This window comes from Theropithecus gelada, chromosome 3 (assembly GCF_003255815.1).
Source record: "Theropithecus gelada isolate Dixy chromosome 3, Tgel_1.0, whole genome shotgun sequence".
NCBI lineage: Eukaryota > Metazoa > Chordata > Mammalia > Primates > Cercopithecidae > Theropithecus > Theropithecus gelada.
This window is the reverse complement of record NC_037670.1, coordinates 151,671,362-151,692,187: the sequence shown is the minus strand read 5'-3', so window position 1 is coordinate 151,692,187 and position 20,826 is coordinate 151,671,362. Positions and strand designations below refer to the sequence as shown.

The 20,826-nt window shown below is 40.6% G+C and overlaps 1 protein-coding gene across 2 annotated transcripts in view; it reads left to right on the top strand.

The window, feature by feature from the left end:
* The window catches only part of GRM8 (glutamate metabotropic receptor 8), an 818,800-nt gene that overhangs the window by 142,593 nt on the left and 655,381 nt on the right, over positions 1 to 20,826 (top strand). For both annotated transcript variants that reach the window (XM_025379129.1, XM_025379130.1), the window contains exon 3: positions 7,497 to 7,713. In XM_025379129.1, coding sequence (XP_025234914.1) covers positions 7,497 to 7,713 — 217 coding nt within the window. The remainder of the gene's footprint in view (positions 1 to 7,496; positions 7,714 to 20,826) is intronic.

Here is a 20,826-nt window from a genome sequence, read left to right as displayed (position 1 = left end):
TAACTCCTCATTTATATCTAATTTCTGATTATATACTGATGTTTTGCCACAAGCAACTAGTAGTTTTAATACTAAAGAGCAGTCAAGTATAAAAAGACAAAGTTAATGGCTATAATAATTATGCTTTTTCTGACCTGGGTTTTGCAGCAAAAACAAATCTACCCTGAGGCCAGGTGGCAGGAAGCTATCATCCTGATGGCCACTGTTGCTAACCACCATCACTGGAAAAGTGCTCAGGCAAGCACTACCCCCTAAGGGAAGAATGCAGCTTCAAGCTGATCTTTCACTGGAAAAAACCAATGATGTTATTGAGTAGCACAAATAACCCACCCCGCAAACCTTCTCCACCAATTAAGTTCCACAATCAATGGACAAGGTTGTTTGCAGAGAACAAAAACCTTTTCTTGGCATGGGGGGAAAAAACCAGAAAAAAAAAAAAAAAAAAAAAAAAACCTTTTTGGTGGCGAAAATATATGTGATTCAGGTCTTAAATTGTCTTCTGTTTGCAAACCTGTACTCAGACGTGTGCAAGTTTCTTGCAGAAAGATTGAAATTTCCTAGAATCGGGAGGGGCTTCCTCTAAGCTGTTCTTTAGGTGGCTTTTTGCTAGCCTTGTCAGGGATGTCTTGGCTTCCTTGGGATCTTTAGCAAACTAGTAACTGTGGTGAACAGATGCAAAACTTATGGCATTCTGAATAGACAAGGGAAGTTTCAAGCTTATTGCAATATTTTGATGTACAAGCAGTGGGAAACCTTAAGGCAGCTGAAGTTGTAACTTCCTTGGGCCACAAAAAGAGTATTTCTGGTATCTAAAAGTCTCTGAGCCCCTTGGAGCCTCAGAAATCCTTTATTTCATCAGTCAGTCATGTACAGTAAGGCTCAGTGAAGGCAATGTGGAGAGACACAGTTGGTTTGGGGGAGATGTAAGCACTTTTTTCCCTGTCTAGAATATCCGTCTTACAGATAAAGATAAGCAAGAAGGGGTAAATGATTAAATAATCTATGATGTTGGCCTTTGATTAGAAATGTAATTTTTGTTCTTCTTTAATGACACACTGAAGTCCATGGACTGTCAATGTGTTTGCCAAGATTGTTATGAAGTTTTCATGGCCATTTTTTGGCATTTCGAAAAGCAAAATGGCAGTTTTACACTTCCCTACGAGGAGACTGCACAGACTACAACTGAAGCGGCACTTCAGTGATTTGAACTGGAATTCTATCACTTCAGCTTGGAAAAAAAAAAAAAAAACATGTATCTTGTGCTGATCAGAAGTTTTGCAGCTTAACAGATCTTTGATTTAAAAAGAATATGGGAAAAGGGTAATCTTTTAACTTAAAGAGTTTTGTAGTAAAATCTTTCCGAGTTAGGATACATGGAAGAAAACAATAAAAGGAGTTCTTGATTTATGGATGGATGGGTTCATTTTGCTTTCAATGAATATTTATTGAACACCTACTATCTTCTAGGAGCTCATCTTACATCTGTAAACAATGCAGAAAATAACCCTGTGGAGTCTACATGTTAGTAGGGGAAACAGAATACACACATTAATGCAGGTTGTGAAAGAGGAAGGAACTAAGTAGTGTGATGAGATCATAATGGAAGGTAAAGAGACAACACTACATGAGGTGGTCAGGGAAGGTCTGTTGAGCTGAGGCTGAAAGATGAGAAAGGCCAGGAAGGACTTGCTTGGGAAAATGTATGTGGTGATATGTGTGAGTGCTGGAGGTGAAACAAAAAGGAAGCCAGTGGGGTTGGATCAGGTGAGTGAGAGGGATAGGTGGTCAGTTGCCAGTTCAAAGGATCTTGTGACAAGAGGTTTGGGCTGTATTCTAAGGACGAATGGGAAATGATTGAAGGACCCTAAGCAAGATTTTTCTAAGATCTATTTTTTTTTTTTGAGATGGAGTTTCGCTCTTGTTGCCCAGGCTGGATTGCAATGGTGTGATTTCGGCTCACTGCAACCTCTGCCTGTTGGGTTCAAGCGATTCTCCTGTCTCAGCCTCCTGAGTAGCTGGGATTACAGGCACCCACCACTACGCCTGGCTAATTTTTGGTATTTTTAGTAGAGACGAGGTTTCTCCATGTTGATCAGGCTGGTCTCGAACTCCTGACCTCAGGTGATCTGCCCATCTCAGCCTCCCAAAGTGCTGGGATTACAGGCATGAGCCACTGCACCCAGCTTCTAAGATCTATTTTTGTAAAATACCAGTTTTCTTGCTGGTGTAGCGTAGATTTGAGACGGGCATGAATGGAAGCAGGAAGAAGAGTCAAGTGGCTTTAGAAATCCAGATATCACAGTGGCTTGGACTAGGGTGTGACTTTTTGCTCCACCATTGCTAGGTCGTAGCCCAAGATAGCTAATGGAGCTCCATGCATTATGTCCAAAGTCTTGCCAGCAAGAAAGAGAGAGGAGCATGAAAAAGGCATGCCTTTTCCCTTTAAGGATCCTTTTCAGAAGCTTCACTTACCATTGCAAGGAAGGCTAGGAAATGTAGTCATGTTCTGGGTGGCTAGGTAAAAATTGGAGGTTTCATCTAGAAGGAGAACAGACACTAGAAGACAATAATCTCTGCTAATTTCTATTAATAATATATGTAAATAAATTTCTTTTGAAATGTAATTTTAATCTCCTTGAGCTCTAAGTCAAATTTTTGGAATTTCTTAGAGTTTGCAAGTCCAATATTCATAGAATAGCTAGTTAAATGAAGATCAAGTAATTAGCTTTATTAACAGCTGGGCAAGCACTAAATAACTCCCCAGGCACATGACTCTCTGTTAAGAGCTGCACTGGAGATAATTCAGCTTGAACCTGTGCCTCCTACTCTTGCACCGTATCTCAACCTTGGGACCCACTGCTGCCTGCACAGAAGACTTAAAGTTCACTTGCAATGAGTAGCATGGACTTCAAGTATTTCTCAAATGTCTGGTTGCCAGTGGAATATGGAGAGAAGAGGGTGGGCTTCCTTTCCAAGAATTGAGGCCCTGCATGGTCTCTTGACATTGTAGAGAAAAGAAGCCTAAGATGTACGTGGGTCAGAGAATAAAAGGAGAGCCTGCTGTCCCCTTTTGCCCAATAAACGTAGAACTCTGGCTTCAGTTTCTTTCCCCCTCCATGTTGGGGAAAGTCAGTAAAGGAATGGAGAGTGAGAGACGAAATATTTGTTCTGGAGCTTCCAAAGAGGGTGGGGTTCGGGGGGTAGGAATCTCCTCTTCTGTGGGCCGAAGTGAGAATGTAGTGAGAGAAGAAAAAGGGTTTTTCCTAACCAAAATAATTATTAGAAAAGTGGAATCTCAAACAGTTTTTTTTTTTTTAAAAAAGAGGATGATGAGTGTCCTGAGTTGTATAATTAATTGACTCAAATATGCTTTATTTGAGTAATAGAAATATGGCCTTATTTAAGCACATATGATATTTTTATGAAGCCTCAGCACGAAGAAAATAAGCAATGAAGAAAAGCAAAATGACAGATGTTTTCAAATATGCAATAGGATGCCTTAGGGAAATGAAGGAGAATGCCACCTAAGGACAGTGGTAGAGAAGGCTGGAAGGGCAGGTGACTGGAGAAGGGCTAAGAGGTTAAGGTACGGCTGAGGTTTGGGAGCCACAGCAGTGTTGTCTTCTACAGAGATTTGTCATAGGGGAGTGTTCCTCAGACTTCTGGCACACTCAGAGGTAATGGAAGAGCAGTTCACAAAAAGACTATTTTAAGTATGGGCACAGTTAGAAAAAACAAGGGATGATGAAGTGCTCAGGAGCCAACAACAGTGGGGAGACCCTACAGGAGCAATGGTACAGAGTAGTCACTGGAATCTGGCAAAAGCTTTAGCTGTCGGTGAGGGGTTAGGTGGAGAATCACTGAGTCAGTAGAAGAAGAAGCTGGGGGATAAATACTCTAACTTCTTTCTGTCTCCCCTCGCCCTCCCAAGTTCTGCTGGTGCCTCCAGGACAAACTCAACTAGACGCCAGAGGTAAGGAATCCCAGTCAGTATGGTCATAGAGAGCAGCCTCCTAGGGTCTTTGGCGGGATAGTGAAGGATCAGGAAGGTCAAATGGAGAATAGCCTGCACAATATTTTGGTGGAATGCAAGGGAGGAAGTGTTGGGGAAGAAGCTGTATTAAATTTCCTGCAGCAGTTTAATAAATTAATTGCCCTCAAACATTCATTGAGCAATTGCTCTGCCAGGTGTTGGGGATACCAAATAAACAGAGACCCTGTTTGGTCTTGAGAGGATCATAAGCCAGCAGAGTCGTGATTCTAACGTTAGATGGTGGAGACTTTGGAAGACAGGAATAGCAAAAGACAGCTCTGCCTGATGGAGTCAGTGAAACTCTCCCCAGAAGGAGATGACTTTTGAGCTGGATATTGAGTTTGTATAGAGGATCATTAGGTAGAGGAGAGTATTAAATCTCCCTGGTATGGGGAAGGGTGCAGATGCGGTGAGAATATGGGGAGAAGGTACAGGTCAGGGGAGGAAGATGAGACAGAATCTGATGATCTTTGCGAACCAGACCAAAGAGTTTGGATTTTATCATTTACATTGGCAATGGGAGTTAACAGAGGCTTATAAAAGACATTGCTTTTTTTAAAGGATGGGGGAACTGATAATGGGTGCTTTTCCTAGCAACTTCTTTTCTTGGTATGCTTTCCTTCTTTTTCCTCTCATTTTTTTTTCTTCACTTCTCTTCACCATTCACCATATTTTTTTCCATTGTTGTGTTTCTGGTAGATGAAACCTCCAAGGTTAAGGGGGTAGTTACAGTGGATTTGATGTAGGGAAAAGAAAAGGAAACATTCCAGGTCTTTAAAAAATTTCTACTTCAGTTGCCAGTAGGGGTTCAATTTGCGGATGGTAGAAATACTGAGGATGCTGGCACAGAAATTAAAATGCTTAATAAACCAATGCTTAGTGGTCTGCCACAACAAAATAAAAACGAGATGTGACACATGAAAACTTGAAAACTTGTCTTGAAATACTATTCATATACCCTGATGTGTATTATTGTAGACTGAAAAAATAAAAATACAAGCACATACTCTCACATTACTTTCCCACACATTGATCTGCAAAGAGAAAACTCTTCAAGACTTTGGGGAGAAAGTCCATTACTGAATCTAACAACCATCTTCTATCTGCGCTTTTATTTTATATACCCTTTACACCTGTTTAATTAATCCTAAACATGAGGCTGACTGCTAATTAAACAGCCTGGAAGTGACTGACTGAAGGTAGTAATTTGAGATAATTAGTTTTGGTTTCAAACACTCAATTTTCACACTTTCTGCTCGTTTTTAGAAAGGGTGGCTCATTATTATAGGCAGGGTGGGAGTTGCGTAAGTCATTTTACTGCTGGACTCTTAGTAGCTCAGGAAGTGGGAGTATCGGTATCCAAATAGGACAAAGAAATGGTATAGTGCTATAGAATTTGCTATAGAATGCTCCCCTATTCCCTTCCCCCCACACAACCCATACTTGCACATACACAGAATTTATTCTAAAGTGAAAGTCAGATGGCTAACTTACTTTCATTAGAATATAGGAATGCACATGCTTTTGATATTTGGGAAATTTTTACCTAGTAAGACTTAGATCTCACTAAGTTATCTACGGTTTCCTTCCTAGATCCTCTGAAAACAAACAAGAAAAGGTGAAAAAGGGCAGATTTGGTGTGTGGTTTGAGATTTGGAGGGGTGTCCTTGAGAGTAGTTATGTACTATGGAGGCACAAAATCTAACCAGGAGAGGCTGGGTACGGTGGCTCATGCCTTGTAATCCCAGCACTTTGGGAGGCCGAGGCGGGTGGATCACGAGATCGGAGATCGACACCATCCTGGCTAACATAGTGAAACTCCGTCTCTACTAAAAATACAAAAAATTAGCTGGGTGTGGTGGCGGGCGCCTGCAGTCCCAGCTACTTGGAAGGCTGAGGCAGGAGAATGGCGTGAACCTGGGAGGCGGAGCTTGCGGTGAGCCGAGATTGCGCCACTGCACTCCAGTCTGGGTGACAGAGCGAGGCTCCTTCTCAAAAAAAAAAAAAAAATCTCTAACCAGGGGAAAAATTTGTCAAGATAAGGCCAGTATATCTGGCAGAGAAGGCAAAGGGCAAGATGAGATGGGTCAGATGTTTTTCACGGTCCCACAGTGTTAACAAGTAAGTTAACACGGTCCCCACTAGGAGAACAGAACCAGAAAGAATTTGGGGTTAAATGGGCCACGCTATTCTGGGTACTCACTGTTATGGCTAATGTAGGTGGATCCAAGTTACACGGAAGCCGAATGAATAGTCAGCACCCTGGACAGCTCCAAGCACATTGCTCTGCTGCTGCTCCCGGGGTGACTTTTATATTTTAGGGACTTCACTGTCATTTCACTGGCCACTAGTATGGAATAGGACTCTCTAGACTTAGGAAGGTTATTTAGATGTTGAGAGCTTTACAAATATATCAAGGGTGGAGTTGAAACGTCTATATAGATTGGGAATCATTTGTCTAGACTGTGGTGGGGACTATTGGATCCCAGAGTGTGCAGCCCTGTGGGGAAAGATGGAACTGCAACCTCTGACATCCTCTGAGCACTGATGTTAGCTGCAGCAAGTGATGTAGCACACTGTTAATTTTTTTATGTACAAGTCAAACCTGCATCTTCAACCAAGCTACCTGAATTAGGGTGTCTTGGAGTCATTTTGACCTCTGAACTTTCACTCATACCTCGGCATGGCGGCAGAGGGGTTACTAGACACAACCACATAGCCCACTCTCCTACATTATTGAGAAATGACATAAGATTCCTCGTTTTGAAAAATTTCTGGCAATTCACCCCGTTAAAAGAAAAATAGTCTCTTCTTCTAAAGAATTTATGGTCTGGATTCCCTTTTCTGTGATGTTTTGGATGGGGTTAGAAAGATTTTTCTATAAGAGGATATGCGGTTGCTGGCAATTCTCAAATCTTTTTGTGGCACTCTGATTATATCAATAAACAGTCAATAGACTTGTAAAACTATATATTTAAAATAATTTACTAAAAATGTAGTCTTAAGACTGAAATGGCATCAAGAGTAAAAAAATCTCATATTAAATTCCCTGTTAGTTATTGTATAGCATTCATGTCCTATAAAGCCAAAGCCAGTTTCAGAGGTGACCTTTTCTGATGCATATACCTTCGTTTTTCTCTCGTTTCTGCACCAGAGCTTATCATGTACAGACTAAAAAAGCAACATCAACAAAAAGCACAAATGTTTTGCTTTGGCTCCAGAAACAATGGAAACTAAAGCAAACTGAAATTCTTTCTCACTGTTTAGAAATATTGTGCATTGAGAGAAAGTAAGCCTATGGATCATTCAAAAATACTTTCTAATTAAATACATAAAACTGTATTTTGGCTTCAGGCTGATACGTCTAGGTTTCTGGTATAGCCTTGGCTGTTTAGCTCGTATGATAATCCATTATTCTTCAGGATTCTTCTTGGGTTGAAATGACCCATCATTTGTTTTGCAGATACCTCAAATCAGCTATGCATCCACAGCCCCAGAGCTAAGTGATAACACCAGGTATGACTTTTTCTCTCGAGTGGTCCCGCCTGACTCCTACCAAGCCCAAGCCATGGTGGACATCGTGACAGCACTGGGATGGAATTATGTGTCGACACTGGCTTCTGAGGGGAACTATGGTGAGAGCGGTGTGGAGGCCTTCACTCAGATCTCGAGGGAGATTGGTAAGCATATATTTATCAGATGATTGTATTTGGAGGTGACAGGTTGCTGATGCTTGAGCATCTCCAAGTGCTCTCTTATCTGTAGGGAATAATTAGAACTCCTACAAATGCATGAACTAGGCTGTCCACTCTAGAGGGAAGCTGGGTTTATTATAAATGATTTTGTTGTTCATAGGCCTATCAAGGTGACATTTTGGTGCTAATTTAGGAAGTAGGGCTCCTGACTCAAATGAACATTTTTTAAAGTTGTCTGTTTTGACAAGGGAGTTTGCTGACACATTAGAGGCACTGTAAATTTGAATAAATGACATAGTATTTGATTGTTCTAGATGGAAGTTTACATTAGCAAGTCATTAAATTAAAAAAAAAAGTCAGTGGAATTTAACATCCAACACTAGAGGGATTAAGCCTAGTAATCATCTTAAAACAATGCTGAAGTAGCCCCCAAGGCTATACTTAAGCAATATTCTTATTGTCATGTTTGACTTTTTGCATTTTTATTCTTAACGAAAACTCTGAAGCTTAGGGTGTGGTGAAGGGCAAGATGTAAAAACTTGTTTACAACAAGGTACTGCTGACCTCCATCCTGGGCTTTTTTTCAAAGTGCTTATTCAAGTGTCTAGGCATTTCACCATCTTGTATATGTACCAATGAGGTTATAAATCCATTCTACTACTTTGAAAACACAGAGCAAAACAGAGGAACAACTTAGAGCACAGATCTTAACTGCTGATTTGTCAACAACGTATCTTTGTGAATGAAATATGTTATTGTTACTTAAGTACTATTATTCTTATTAAGAATGAATGAATTTTTCTGTAAGAGTAATAATATTTTGTAGAAAGATTAAAGTGTCCATTGATTGTTTTTCAGTAATTTTGAGCCTGTAGAAAGATATTGCGTTGATAAATTTATTGTTTTTCTTAGAGGCCTCGACTCAGAAAAAGATCATGGGAGTGATTTGGGCTTAACCATAATTACCAAGGACAAAAAGTCTGATGTTATTGAAATAGGATTTTCACTTGAGAGACTTGCAGATGACTGCAAGCTTTTCTGTACATAGTAGGGTATAGAAAATTATAATACACAATATTTAGTATCTTTAACATTTGTTCTACATTTGTGCTATTGCAGAAAATGTATAAAAGGCCTGGTCTTATTGGACAGATTGGGCTAATTGATTTAATTAGACAACTGTTCACACCTGCTGTAAGTGTGCATGATGCCATAATCTTTGCTCTCTGGGAATTTATATCATTATTGCTATAAAACGGATTCAAAACATTCAATTGATCTTTAAATTATGACAAATTATATTATCTTCTTGGATAAAAATCTAAAGTTCATCTTTAGAGGAAATGCCCACTCAAATGAAAACAATAGCTTCTGGAAATAGCATTAATGTATTATTTAAGCAACTGATGTCAGTTCTTACCAGAGTGATAATTCAACAAGAGAAGGAAACTAATAAAGTAGGTATTGAAATAAGTTTTCTGCAGTGATCCTGGACATTCTGCAACTTGAGGACACATTTTGTGTGCATGAGATAGATTACTATAAAAAATTCAAAACAGGACATAATCTTCCAATTGTTGCAGAATCTGACAAAATGCATTGTTCTAAAAGTTAAGTGAAACCACAGCTTTATTCTTTTGACTAAAATAAGAAATACTTAGTTTTTATTTTTTAGGGAGCATTGCTATGCTTTGGTAATACTGTCACATAAAAGGATTTAGATGGTGCCATTCATTATTCCTGTTTCTATCATAGTCATTAGCATGGGAGAAAATAATTTTGGTGCCTTGTATATGCTCTTGATTAGAGCAACACATTCCTTCTGTGTTGATCTTTTCAGTATTCTGTGACTTGATTGGTTGTCCATTCTATTTCAGTTCTTACTTATCTGGGGAATGGAGGAGGGATGGATTGTCAATTAATATGCAGAATACTGAAAAGGCCAAATTAGTACCACACTGGAGTATGCCATGGAATATATTAAATATCAAAATCATCCCTCATTTTAATGACAAAGATTTTTATCTAGAACAAAAATAGCTGAAAATTAAACCTTTTATATGACAATGATATTAATGGGAATGGCAAATGGTAGCAACTTAACCCATTCTGAAATTATCTGATGTCTCTAATGAAAATTCATTAGTTCTAAAACATTTGCAGCTCTTACTACAACACTGATGACATCTGTCACCATGTTAGTAGTGTGTTTTTAAAAAAACCTCAGTAGCTTGACTGAAGGAGATGTATACATTAATTTATTTTGGAGTGTCTGCCCATTAATAAAATTGTATATTTCCCCAACTCATAATGTTCTCTGTACAACATCGATTGCTAAGAAATTTCAGTGTAAATTGAGGCTTCCTCTGTCTTACCTCTGATTAACTCAAGCAGATCATAATGGAGTGATGGCGAAATGAAAATCAGTTTAGTGATAAATTGCTTCTATGGTTTGATTAGAATGGTTTTCATTTTAACAAAATCAGACTTGGGGAAGTCTCCTTTGTTAATCTGGGAGAATGAAGTTTATGAGTGTATGATGGTCATGATCAGACCTCAGTGATGGCTCTTCCCTAGTTGAGATCTTTCTGAAGGGGAGAGGGCCAGGAGACACTTGATAAAGACAAATAGCCCCTTGATATCCCAGTTGTTGTAGTGTCATCCCAAGGCATCTCTTGACTATAGGATTATTGCTGGAGAAGGAAAAAAAACATATTTGGTATCAGCAAATAGCACAGTTTTACTGACTGGAGCATAGTTTGTATAGTGAAATATGGGAGACAAAATTGGAAGGCTTGACATAGACACATGATTATTTCAAATCATAGGTTGTTTATTTTATCCTTAGTTTTCTAGACAATGGAGGTGTGCTAGGCCATTCTGCATTGCTATGAAGAAATCCCTGAAAGTGTGTAATTTATGAGAAAAGAGGTTTAATTGGCTCATGGTTCTGTGGGCTGTACAGGAAGCAGAGTGGCATTCACTTCTGAGGAGGCTTCAGGAGGCTTACAATCATGGCAGAAGGTGAAGCAGGAGCAAAGGAAGGAGGTGCAGCACACTTTTAAATGACCAAATTTTGTGAGAACTCACTATCTTGAAGATAGCACCAGGTGACGAGAGATCCGCCCCATGACCCAAACACCTTCCACCAGGCCCTGCCTCCATCACTGCGGATCACATTTCGACGTGAGATTTGGGTGGGGATAAATATCCAAACTATATCATTCCACCCTGGCTCCTCTCAAATCTCATGCTCTTTTCACATTGCAAAATACAATTATGCCTTCCCAATAGTCCCCCCAAATGTCAACTCATTGTAGCATTAACTCAAAAGTCCAGGCTGTGTGTGATGGCTCATGCCTGTAATCCCAGCACTTTGGGAGGCTGAGGTCGAGTTTGAGACCAGCCTGGCCAACATGGTGAAACCCAGTCTCTACTAAAAATTAGCCAGGCATAGAGGCATGTACCTGCTGTCCCAGCCACTTGGGAGGTTGAGGCAGAAGAATTGCTTGAACCTGGGAGGTGGAGGTTGCAGTGAGCTGACATTACACCAATGCACTTCAACCTGGGTTACAGACCAAGACTCCATCTCAAAAAAAAAAAGATGTCCAAGTTCAAAGTCTCATCTGAGACAGAGCAAGTCCTTTCCACCTATGAGCCTGTAAATAAAAAACAAGTTATTTACTCCTAAGATACAATGTGAGTAGAGTCATTGGATAAACATTCCTATTCCAAAAGGAAGAAATTGCCAAAAGAAAGGGGCTGCAGGCTCCATGCAAGTTCAAAACTTCAAAACACAGCAGGGAAGTTATTACATCTTAAAGCTCCAAAATGGTTTCCTTTGACTCCATGTCCCACATCCAGGGCACACTGTTGTGAGGGGTGGGCTCCCAAGGCCTTAGGCAGCTCCACCCCTGTGGCTTTTCAGGGTTCAGTGCTTGTGTCTTCTCTCATAAGTTGTTGAGTACCTGCAGCTATTCCAGGCACTGGGTGCAAACTGCTGGTGGATCTACTATTCTGGAGTCTGGAGGATGGCCTCTTTCTAACAGCTCCATTTGGCAGTGCCCCATTGGGGACTCTGTGTGGGGGCTCCAACCCCACATTTCCGCTTGGCACTGCCCTTGTAGAGGTGTTCTGTGAGGGCTCTGCCCCATCAGCAGGCTTCTGCCTGGGTGCCAAGGCTTTTCCATACATCCTCTGAAATGTAGGCAAAGGGTGCCAAGCCTCATCACTCTTGCACTCTGTGCACTTGCAAGCTTAATGCCACATGGAGGCTGCCAAGGTCTATAGTGGCTCATACTCTCCAGAGCACTGGCATGAGCAATATCTGAGGCCCTTTGAGCCAAGGCTAGAGCTGGAGTGGCTGGGATGTAGGTAACAGTGTCCTGAGGCTGCACAGGGCAATGGGGCCCTGGACCTGGCCCATGAAAGGACTCTTCCCTCCTATGCCTCTAGGTTGTGATAGGAGGGACTGCTATGAAGGTCTCTGAAATGCCATGGAGGCCTTTCCCCCATTGTCTTAGATATTAGGACTTGGCTCCTTTTAGTTATGCAAATATCTCTAGCAAGTGGTTGCTCCACAGCCTGCTTGAATTCTTCTCTTGAAAAAGCTTTTTCTTTCTCTGCCCCATGGCTACGGTATAAATTTTCCAAACTTTTATACCCTGCTTCCCTTTTAAATATAAGTTGCAGCTTTAAGTCATTCCTTTGCTCCCACATCTGAGTGTAGGTTATTAAAAGCAGCCAGGCCACATTTTGAATGATTTGCTGCATAGAAATTTCTTCTGCCGTATACCCTAGGTCATTATTTTCAAGTTCAAACTTCCACAGAGCCCTAAGGCATGAAGAGAATGCAGCCAAGCTGTTTGCTAAGGCATAACACAGGTAACCTTTGCTCCAGAGTACAGTAAGTCCGGCATTTCCATCTGAGACCTCAGCAGCCAGGATTTCACTGTCCATATCACTATTACCATTTTGGTGAAAACCATTTAACTGGTCTCTAACAAGGTACAACTTTCCCTCATCTTCCTATCTTCTCCTGAGCCCTCCAAACTCTTCCAACCTCTGCCTGTTACCCAGTTTCAAAGTCACTTCCACATTTTCAGGTATCTTTATAGCAATGCCCCACCCCTCAGCACCAATCTTCTGTATTAGGCTGTTCTTGCATTTCTCTAAAGAAACACCCAAGACTGGGTAATTTATGACAAAAGGGGTTTAATTGGCTCATGGTTCTGCAGGCTGTACAGGAAGCATAACAGCATCTGCTCCTGGGGAGGCCTTTTGAGGTTTACAGTCATCATAGAAGGTAAAGCAGGAGCAAGCACACCACATAATGGAAGCAAGAGCAAGAGACAGTTGGGAATGGGGGAGATGAAACACACATTTCAGCCACCAGATCTTGTGGGAACTCACCATCCTGAAGATAGCACCAAGCCATGAGGGCTCTGTCCCCATGTCCCAGCACCTCCCACCAGGCCCCACCTTCAGCATTGGGGATTACAGTTGCACATGAGCTTTGGGCAGGGACAAATATTCAAATTATATTAGGAGAAAACTGCTGAGGAGAGGGGGATCTATCAGAATGTATATTTAAGGTTGTACTGTGAGAAGTAAAAGACAAGGAGACCAGTTCAGGGGCCATTCCAATAAAAATCTTGGCCTGATATAGGGCAGTGATAATAGAAATGGAAGAGAAGACAGACTTGGGGGTCATTTGTGAGGTGAAGTCTATGGAATTTAGTAACTGATTGGACACAGAGCTTGAAGGTATGAAAGAAGTTAAAGTTGAACTTGAAATTGTATACCTGGGCAACTAGGAAAAGGCAGGTACCGTAAACAGAAAAGAGATAGTAAAATGAACACAGTAAACTTTAGGTAATAGTACATAGCTTTGTGGAGAAGAATAGCAAGGAACATTGATCTAGAGCCAAGCAGGAACTGAGATATAGATCAAAGTTCATTCTCATAAAATTGAGGATGGAAAGGTGGTTGCTAAGGTGAGAAGTAAAGGGGAATGAGGATGGACTCATGGGGAGAAGTTTTCATATAAAGGTGTATGATATGGTTTGGCTGTGTCCCCACCCAAATCTCACCTTGAATTATAATAATCCCCATGTGTCAAGGGTGGAGCAAGGTGGAGATCATTGAATCATGGGGGTAGTTTCCCCCATACTGTTCTCATGGTAATGAATGAGTCTCATGAGATCTGATGGTTTAATAAATGAGAGTTCCCCTGCATAAGCATTCTTGCCTGCCACCATGTAAGACGTGACTTTGTCCCTCATTTGCCTTCCACTATGATTGTGAGGCCACCCCCAGCCATGTGGAACTGTGAGTCAGTTAAACCTCTTTCCTTTATAAATTACTCAGTCTTGGGTATGTCTTTATTAGCATTGTGAGAACAGACTTATACAGTGTGGGAATAATGGCCTAGACATTGCAATGGGGAGGTAACAGTATGGTGGAGTGTTCTCTTTTCATGGGTTTATGGTCATGGGAGGGCTCTCAGTGTCCTTTAAAGAAGACTTCAATTATTGGAGATGATAAAAGGAGCTCCTCAGAAAAAAAATTTAACAATGTTGAGCAGTGCTTCATAAGAAAACATGAACGTTTGCCAGAATGCATAGCTGAACATGCACAGTAGGGTTGGGGTTAGGGCTAGGGTTCCTACATGAAGTGAGGTCCTTGAAAGGAGGTATTTTATAGTAAAGTATAGTAAACTAGGTGGCTTAAAATAATAGAAATTTATCATCTCACAGTTCTGGACACTAGAAATAAAAAATTAAGGTATCAGCAGGGCCATGCTGCTTCTGAAACTTGTAGGAGAGAATCCCTCCTTGCCTGTGTTAGCTTCTGGTGTTTGCTGACAATCCATGGTATTCCTTGGCTTGTAGATGCATCACTACAGTCTCTGCCTCTACCATCACATGACTATCTTCTTCCATCTCGTGTTTGTCTCTGTGTCTTCTCTTCTTATAACAGTGCAGACGTATTGGAATAAAGGCCCACCCTACTCCAGTATGACCTCATCTTAACTAACTATATTTGCAATGACCCTCTTTCCAAATAAGGTCACATTCTGAGGTACTGGGGTTAGGATTTCAATGTATTTTTCTTGGGAGATAATTCATTTTTTAACAGAGGGTGAAGGAGGGTATACTCAGAAAGTTAGCTTCCAGTGATAGGGATGGGAGGTGGGCCAGGAGGACAACATGTTGGTAATAAGGATGAGAGGGGCTTCAGCAGACAGAATTTAGTTAATGGAGAAGCCTGTAATATAGCGGTTTCACAAGTTCCTTTTGGAATGTTATGGAATTCTACTCTCTCAATACTGACTCTTGGGTAAATGAGGTAACCTAATGGATAATTCAGGGTTCCAGACTGGGGTAAGTGATGGGATCCCAGTGTCTGTCTGGCTTTCCTAGGTAGTTGAGAGCTTCCCATTAGGATCACAATAGACACTGCCAACACAGGTGTGTACCTGCTGTTCACCTGCCCTGCTTTGTGTAATTCCAAGAAACTTCTCTTTGATGACACCTGGAAAATTACATAAATCCAGAGAAGTTTTTTCTGGCCTAATTTATTTTTATTTCCCTCTTTAGTCTTTTGGTTTGAGGGAAGAGAATAGCTTAGTTGCTGCTGGTTAAGACCTACATGTTACACAACCCTTAGCTGTTAGGTCCACAGTCATCTATTTCTGTCTTGTTTAAATTCCTTGATATAATGTTTCATTGATATTATAATAAAGGAGTTGATAATATTCACACATGCTTTTCCATCATAAGCTCTGGGCCTGGTGGCTCATAACTCAATAAATGACTTCCTTTAGTCTTTTGACAGGTTCCTTCTCTTCTTTGTCTTACATTATTATATTATTTTTAAAAGAAGACAGGATAATAAATGTTAATGCTACTGCTATCATTATAAGGGGCAAAGAAGCTAAAGTTTTATCTCTGAAGATAAAAGGAATATGTGAAAACATATCTTTTCACTGTAGATTTGCACAGTATGGTGGCACAGCTTCTTTAATCAGTCATCATGTTTATGAATGGCTTATTGAAGATGACAGGTCTTCAAGTCGTCATTGCATACATTACAGGGGGCAGAATAGACCTGATTCTGTCAAATATTCTACTATATGTGTCTTTCTCCCCTAAATTTGCAAATGCTGGAAGCTTCTGACTATTGTTTGACATGTTCAGAATATTAACGTCTTAGAGTTGGAAGAGACCAGAGAGTTGTTGGGACGGAAGATTCTGTTTGAAATGTTAATGTAATGAACCAATTTAATTAGTTCATTTTTTGTGTATAAAAAATGACAGTTGCCAAAAAGTTTGGAGTTTTTTTTTTTTTTTTTGGTGAGGGTCAAGCAATAAAGTAAGGAAAATTTCATCCCTAGTGTACAATCGAAACGTGTTCACTGATCATATTTTTAACGTATCTTCATATAGTTTTAAAAGAAAGTATTTTCCCCTCTTGGATTATAAACAAGAAACAAGTTTCTGTTAACTGAAATGGATTCACTTTAAGATTAAAACAAAGTATTTTCAATGACAGAAAGGAAAGAATACATAAAGAGCAATGTTTCCCCTCAGATGTTCATTGCTTTGGAAAAATGACTTCCAGCAGGCAAAAATCAATTTGACAAAAGTATTAATGTTGTAAAATACTATGAATGAAAGGAAACAATTTAATTCAATTGAAAATTTTACTTTATATTCGTACAGCTGAGTTCCATTGATAACACCACATTTTGAGTTACAAATCACATTTAATTAATATTAACACCAGGTAATTGGCAAGAATAACTTCAAAGGAGGGCTGAGAAAATTGCAAATTGGAACTGCAGGTGCAGTGATACTGTAGAAGCTTTATAGGGATCCAAAGGACATGCATATGATTTTAACAATTATTGCAGAACCTGATCAAATAGAGTGTCATTTCAAAGCTGTTCTTCACCCCAGCCATTCCTAATATTTAGGGCCTAGTAACTGCCAAGTAGCAACAGCTGCTGTTAATATGAAACAGCAAATAGCATTCAAATAAGTGCTTTAAAACCTATGATTCTTATGCTGTAGTTAAGTTGTTAGTAAACAATGGCAGTTTGATGCAGTAGAACCAACCTTGGAGTCAGAAGCACTTCTTGAAATCCCTATTTTTCAATTACGAGATTTTGTTAACAAGCTTCTCTGATAATTAATTTCCTTGTCTGTAAAATGGAGGCCCTTTCTGCTCAGTAATAATCCAGTGATAGAATTCTTGTGAATGTTCTTTATGAACTCGAAAGTGCTACTTAATATCAGGTATTACTAGTGAAAGGAATGGGGATAATACAGATTTTCCCCTCAAAGCCATAACAAAGCTGTATATTATCCTAAAGATGGTAGGTATGTTGCCTGGCGTGTAGGATATTTGAAATAGCAGAGTGTTTTTGCTTGATCTTAGCTATATGTGGCTAAGATTCTACATGAAAGACCAGAGAGGAGGATTTCAAGTGACTCCTGACCATCTCCTCTCTCTTTTCTCTCTTCCAGTTCTCAATGCCATCCACCCACTCCTGGGCTAAGTATTCTACCATCCTATTCTTGTCATCCTTGGTTATTGAATATTATTTACCATGTCGCCTAACAGTTGTTTCTGCTTAAATGTGACCATTCAGTTGCCACTTTAAAAGGGCTGAGATTTGAGGACAAGTTTGGGGTATTTTGCCTCATCCTTAGCAATGTGCTTCCAGAGTCCCTGTGCGTAACTCTGCGGTACCACTTGCCACTCTGATTGCAGTGCCGATTTCTCTGTTAATCTCTTCTATCAGGACATGTTTTATCTTAGTGGAAAGATCCCCATTACCCAGTACAGTACCTGACATGTAACAGGTGCTTCATGAATTTCTGCTGAATGACCATTGTCACCAGATTCATGGTTGTGTTAGTAATGTGAGTCTGCGGGTAAGGTTTGCTCAGCCTCTGGGAAACAAAGGGCAGAGCTACTTCCAACCATGCTTTATAACCTTCAGGGGTTACTGTAATGTTAAGTCATGTTTTTATTGCTGGCAAATACCAAGCCAATAATCTGTAGGTTCATCCCAACTCTAATCTCTTAGGCAGCACTGGGGAGTGGTTAAGAACTTCTCACTGGCTGGGTTTATGTTCCAGATTTGTCATATTGTAGCAAAGGAATCTGGGTAACTTACTTAATCATGTTGTACCCCAATTTATTCGTGTGTAGAATGGGGATAACAATTGTACAAGAATTGAGTGAGATCATACGTAACAATGTGTGGCTCATGGCTAGTGTTCAATAATGGTCAATTTGTTTGTTTTTTTTTTTTTTTTTTTGAGACCCAGTCTCACTCTGTCACTCAGGCTGAAGTGCAGTGGCATGATCTCGGCTCACTGCACCCTCTGCCTTCTGGGTTCAAGCGATTCTCCTGCCTCAGTCTCCCAAGTAGCTGGGATTACAGGTGCATGCCCCCACGTCTGACTGGTTTTTATATTTTTAGGAGAGATAGGGTTTTACCATGTTGGCCAGGCTGGTCTTGAACTCCTGACCTCAAGTGATTCATCTGCCTTGGCCTCCCAAAGTTCTGGCATTATAGGCACAAACCACCATGCCCAGCCTCAATTTGTATCTTGTAAGGAGCCCATCTACACCAGCAGGTAGCCTATGAGTGTTCTTACTGCCCTGAATATATGTCCAATTTGCTTAATGAGCAAAAGGCAGCAGAGAGGCTAAGTGCTCAATTAAATGCAGCCCATTCTTGCCATTCCTGAAACTTGCTCCGTACCTTAGCAGTGATAAATCTTATTGTTTCTTCACATGACTAATGTACTACCTAGCATAGTGCTGGCCATAGTTAAATACATGAATTCGTGAAATACCAGTCACAAATGGCTCACCAAATCTGCTTGCTTCTTTTTTATTTTGAATCTTCTTAAGAATGAATCAATTCAGTGAGCATTTATAGTGCAAGCTTTGAGGATACAGAGACAAATCATGGTCTTTGCTTTCCAGCAGGTCACTGTGTTTCAGAGGAGGTGGAGATGCAAACAATTACAAATTCATGTGATCTTTGCCTTAATGGAGGCATCATTTAGAGGCATTGCCTCCAAAACACTGCCTGAGAGAGAGCATCCTGCAGTTCATATAATGAAAAGACCTGGCATGAGACAGTGGAACAGGACAGCTTATGGACCCCAAGCTTGAAGGAAGTACACAATGGCATATGAGTTAAATTAATTCTGACAACTTGAGTAGAAATACAGTGTCCTAAGAAAAAGAGTGCAAAAAGTTGAATGTAGAATATTATGCCAACTTTGTAATGTAACAAATATATGAGAAATGTTTAATATGTGTAAAATATCTAGTGTTTGACGGTTCTTATTTCTTCATCTGTTGGTGATTACTCTCATGTGTCCTCTTACGTGCAATCAGTGTGTGGCTTTACCTGACAGTGCTAGTCCCTGTTTTCCATGATCACCCCTACCCAGCATCACCCATGCCCTTGCAGCGATTTCTGTTTTGTTCAGTTCCTGAGTCTTAGCAGGGCCAACAGCTTCTACCCAACATCAACGCACAAGTTTGCCAGGGTTTGGAATGGTTTTGTCATGATGGACCCTGTATTTGACTGTCCTGGAGTGAACCCTGAGCCCCTCTCTGTCACTGCAAACTCACAGTGATGTCCCACCAGACATTTGACTTACACTTCAGATCCTTGGAGATGGACATGTCCCCAAAATCTGGCCTGCTGGTTTTGGACCATGACACACTACCTATTCCTTGTCAACTTTACCTGACTGGGTTGAAGTGTCTCCTCCTCTGCCTTTATTCTCTCACAGCTGGTAAGGTCTGACTATGCATGAAGTCATCGAACAGAATCCTGGCTATTGTATGGGGCCCTGACCCCCTCTAGCTTGTTGTCTTTATATTTATCATGTTCTTTTAGTGTCATACAAATGAATAAATGTGAATTCCCAAGTGTAAGAGAATTTAGCCTCAAGTGATAGTTTGAACCTCTTTCCCAGAGATTCCTGTGCAAATGCTTCAAAAGGGCCAGGAGCTTCACATGAACTGTGTGGTCCCTGTTTTCAGTTATTTGTTTTCCTGCTACCTTACTCCCATTGCCAACTGTATTAGTTTTCTAGGGCTGCTGTAGCGAAGTCCCATAAACTGAGTGGCTTGAGCAACAGAAATTTGGCCTCCACAGTTTGGGGGCCAGAAACTTGAGATCAAGGTGTCAGCAGACTTGGATCCTCCTGAGGCTGTGAGGAGGAATCTCTTCCAGCCTCTGTCCTTGCTTCTTGTGGTTTGCTGGTGATATTTGGCATTCCTTGGCAAGTAGAAGCGTCACTTCAATCTCTGCTTTCCTCTTTACATGGCATTTCCCCAATCATGGCTGCCAGATTGAGCCTGATTAATGAAGTTCTCTCTGACCTAAGCCCATATTTGTTCTGGTTCTTTGGGTGAATTTTGGCCCTGGGATTACCCATTTTCTTCTGAGGGATTAGCTTCTGTGATCAGAGCCTTGCCAGCTGGTCTCTGCATGCCTCGCAAGTCATGACAAGAAGTGTGCTTCTCTCCCATGCTTAGCCCCAAAGAAATCACATTCTTTTATTTTCCTTTCCAAAGTCATTTCCTTGTTAAAGCCATTGTGTTTGGAAACTCCAGCACTAGATGAGAGCTTTAAGATGCAATCTGTACTTACTGTGTTGATAGAACGTAATATAAAAACACCCTTCTTCAGAAATGAAGCAACATCAGAATCTATTTATGTCATTTTTTATAGGCCCTAAAAGAGTTGGCCTGGGAATTAGGAGTGTTTTCTCAGTTTACTTCATCATGTATCAACTAAGCAACAAATATAGTTTCCTTGAAAATATATGGCTTCATAATATAATAAAATCAGAAGGCTATCAGATGAATAGTTGATTGAAATAGGTGCCAGTTATTTCAGGGGTTACGTCCGTTGATAGAACTTGGCTGCAGTCTCTGTCCTCTAGGATCTGCATGTTTGACAGACTGGGCTGCTTTGCTTTTTTCACTCTTACCTGACCAAAGCCATTTCATAATTCATTGGGGGTCCCACAAGAGGAAGGCAGAGGA